This window comes from Alligator sinensis, unplaced genomic scaffold, assembly GCF_000455745.1.
Source record: "Alligator sinensis unplaced genomic scaffold, ASM45574v1 scaffold611_2, whole genome shotgun sequence".
Lineage (NCBI taxonomy): Eukaryota > Metazoa > Chordata > Crocodylia > Alligatoridae > Alligator > Alligator sinensis.
In genome coordinates this window covers 3,444,074-3,447,411 of record NW_005841869.1, presented here as the reverse complement: position 1 = coordinate 3,447,411, position 3,338 = coordinate 3,444,074, and the positions used below count along the sequence as shown (strand labels likewise).

Below are 3,338 nucleotides of genomic sequence, written 5' to 3'. Positions count from 1 at the left end.
TTCAAATATTCCCGCCAGTGGCTCTGCAGTGATGTTGGCCAGTGCCTTCAGCACCCTCGGATGGAGCTCATCCGGGCCTGCCGACTTAAAGGCATCTAGTTCTTCCAAGAGACTCTGCACCATCTCAGGGTCTACGCATGGTAGTCTGGCGCCTTGCTGCTGCCTCTCTACAACCCCAGTGAGAGACTTGTCGTGCCCCTCGCTTAGGAACACTGAGGCAAAGAACTCGTTGAGGAGTTCAGCCTTGTCCCCTCTGTCCGTCACCAATTGTTTCTGACCGTTTAGCAGGGGTCCTATTCCTCCCTGGGCCTTCCTTTTACTCCCAATATATCTAAAAAACAATTTCTTGTTGTCTTTTACTTGGGTTGCCATCCTCAGCTCCATGGCAGCTTTGGCCCGTCTAACTGCCTCCCTACAAGCACGAGCAGAGGAGGTATATTCATCTTTGGTGATCTCTCCCTGTTTCCACTTTGGACAATGTTTACTTATGAAGCTTAAAAGCATATGAGGGGCATTATTTTATGAAACCTAATAAGTACACCTTGGTTAAATGGGAAGTTTTAAAATGTTCTGGATACCACACTGTAGGGGCTGTACAATCTGTAACAAAAGGTTGGGTTTTCAAACTTTAATGCCTTAGCATTTTGAAAGCAATGTCATTAGCTGAGCTGCATTAATATGCAAGCTTTATGACATTTTGTAAGTCAAGCATACCCCGAGTTACATGGCCCTTATTCAGGCAAGGCAGTAGGGAGGGGGAAGATTCATTTGGTCTAACCTTGACTAAGTTGATTTAACTTCTCCTCTTCCTTCAGAAGCAGATCAGTTTTTTCACTGATTAGCTGGTCCTTTTCCTTGATCAAAAGGGTCAAATCTGCAACCTTAAACAGAGGGTGAAATAGAGTCAAGTCAAGCAGTTAACATCCAGAGCTAACAAATGCTGAAACTCTTCTCTGGCCCATCTGTAGGGTTACAAAGTCTCATCACCTCAGACAATGCTGGCCTCCTTAGATGGGCAAAGGAAAAAAAAAAAAATCGCTGTTGTTGGAAAAGAAATACTGCTTCCTCTGATGAACTCTACATTCAAACTTCTACTTCTCTCATGATCAGCGGGTGGTAACTAAGAAATAACAGACAATGTTAAACTGGTTGGATGGCAGTTTAAGGTGTTCTGCAGCGTAAGGAATTAGAAACCAGGATGAATACTGTATTTAAAAGGCACTTGGGCCATTTTATACATCTGTCTCATTAGCATTAGGATTAGCACTTTTATTGGCTCCTCCAAGGTGTGTGAAGGAATACAGCAGAGAAGTATGCTGTAAGGCTAGCTGCCAAAGCTGATAGTGACTCTGTACGCTTGTACCTGATAAGGTCTCTCTCACACACACAGGACATACATAAACTAGATTCTAAGCTATCCTGTGCATGAGGTAGGGGAGGAGGGCTACACAAATGAATCTACAGTGCAGCTGTTACTATATATATACTCTGTGTTTATAAAATGATGTATTTATAAAATGGTACAGCTAATGGCCAAACAGATTAAATCACATTAGTAGCAGTCAAAGCCGTCCAACTCTCCCCAGTCAGAATGGATTCCTACACACCACGGTATAGACTGCTAGACTGCTGCAAACACAGTAACTACTTTATTTAAAACTGCAGATGAAACACCATCCAGAAGATAAAATCTAATATTTTAAATACACAGACCTTGTTCTGAATCCTACAATTAAGCACAAAGCACTTCAAAATCCTGTCTGTTGGCATGCCAACAACAAGGAACGTAAACAGCTGCAGTACACATTGCTCTCAGCCAGCACCCACAGGTCTTCCACAGCTGGGAAAAAACAAATCTGCAGCGACAGGTTCATCTCTGAGGTCAGAACTTCAGTATTCTCATAAAGAGCAAAGAAACTTCAATAGCTAGTTTCAGAAACCACCTTTGCTCGACCACCACAGTTCTGAGTTTGCTCTACTTCTTTGCAGACAAGCAAATATAGACTTGCACTCACCAGCATACATTTCTAGATAAAAATATCTGAACTCTGCTGTGGTCCCCAAATGCAAAGTTTACAGCTCAGAGCAAACATCCTGCTAGTGGCATAAAGTGACAACAGTGCAGAAGGGTTTGCAAGAACTGCACCATATCATCTATGAGGAACTGTCAACTGCTGGGCTGGGGACTGCCTGCATTTAAAGGACTTTCTCCGATGCAGAACTCCAATGCTAGGTCATTACATCGTCTGTGTAAACATCTGGTCCTTGGTCTTTCCTTTGATCTTCCCCTAGATTGTTCCTTATGTCTGGTGGCCAGATCTCACCTTAAGACAAGACCTGTAAATGCTTATGCGCAAACCTGAGTACATACAGAGTTCCTGTGAATTGTTCCACTGAAGTCAATAGGATTAAGTTGCATATTGATGTAAGCATTTAAAGGAGAAGCTGGAACTGTAAACTCCCAGGAAAAGAGATGGACTTCCATCTCTTTGGAAGTTTGGGATTCCATTCCCATGAGAATCCCCCATCTATCATGGTAATCACTAAATACGAATTCAGGCCGATTTGTGCAGATTAGAACATCTCACTGACTGGTAGCATTAAACTAACCTGTTGTTGCAATTCCTCCCTTTGTTTCCGTGTTTCTTCCAATGCTTTGGCAATTTCAGTGCTGACAGTTTCTCTGCTGCTTAATTCCCCCTGCAAAACAGTGATCATTCAGCAGTTATGTCAGAAGAGAAAATTCAGCGTGAAGCTTTTACAAGGACAAGGCTAGATGCCAGTCACAGTCAACTTTGAGTTCCAAATCCCTTACCAAGTTGCAGTTATAGGTTCATAATCCCTCTCTCTAAACCTGATTCCTTGTTAAATCAATGCCCATATTACCCAAGGCTGGTCAGGATGTTAGTGTTTCTTAGAACTTTCCACAAACCCAAGCCATTCCCCCCATTTATCTTAACAGTAATACACATCTTGTAGGTATCAGTTGAAGCAGTTAATCTTAATTTCTCAGTTGTAACAACTATAGACAAAGCAGCAGTTTCCTCCAGCAATCAACCCTTACATTCTACATGACACCCAGGAGCAAGTTAGGAAGCTTTAAACATTTTGAAGACAATGATGTTAAGGGAGGGAAGGTTTAAGCTTTGAAGTCAGTGATTTTCAAACTTTCTAAAGTCACAGAACCTTTTCGTATTACTTCTGCTACCATGGGACCCCTATCCCTGGCTCCGCAGGCTGTGCGAGCTAACACAGAGCCAGGCAACCCAGCCCAGCAGCGGCACTGGACTGCCTCCCAGCTATGCTCTGCTTTTACCCCCAATCTCTTTGTGGAAGCC

The 3,338-nt window shown here is 43.0% G+C and overlaps 1 protein-coding gene across 5 annotated transcripts in view; it reads right to left on the bottom strand.

Annotated features, from left to right (window-relative positions):
• Positions 1-3,338, bottom strand: part of GOLGA1 (golgin A1) — a 24,775-nt gene that overhangs the window by 8,974 nt on the left and 12,463 nt on the right. For all 5 annotated transcript variants that reach the window (XR_003092222.1, XM_014526846.2, XM_025194427.1 and 2 more), the window contains exons 17-18: positions 2,611-2,700; positions 779-881 (exon numbers count right to left, since the gene is read on the bottom strand). Coding sequence is in view for 4 of the 5 variants with exons in the window: in XM_014526846.2 (XP_014382332.1) it covers positions 779-881; positions 2,611-2,700 (193 nt within the window). In the remaining variant the exon portion in view is untranslated. The remainder of the gene's footprint in view (positions 1-778; positions 882-2,610; positions 2,701-3,338) is intronic.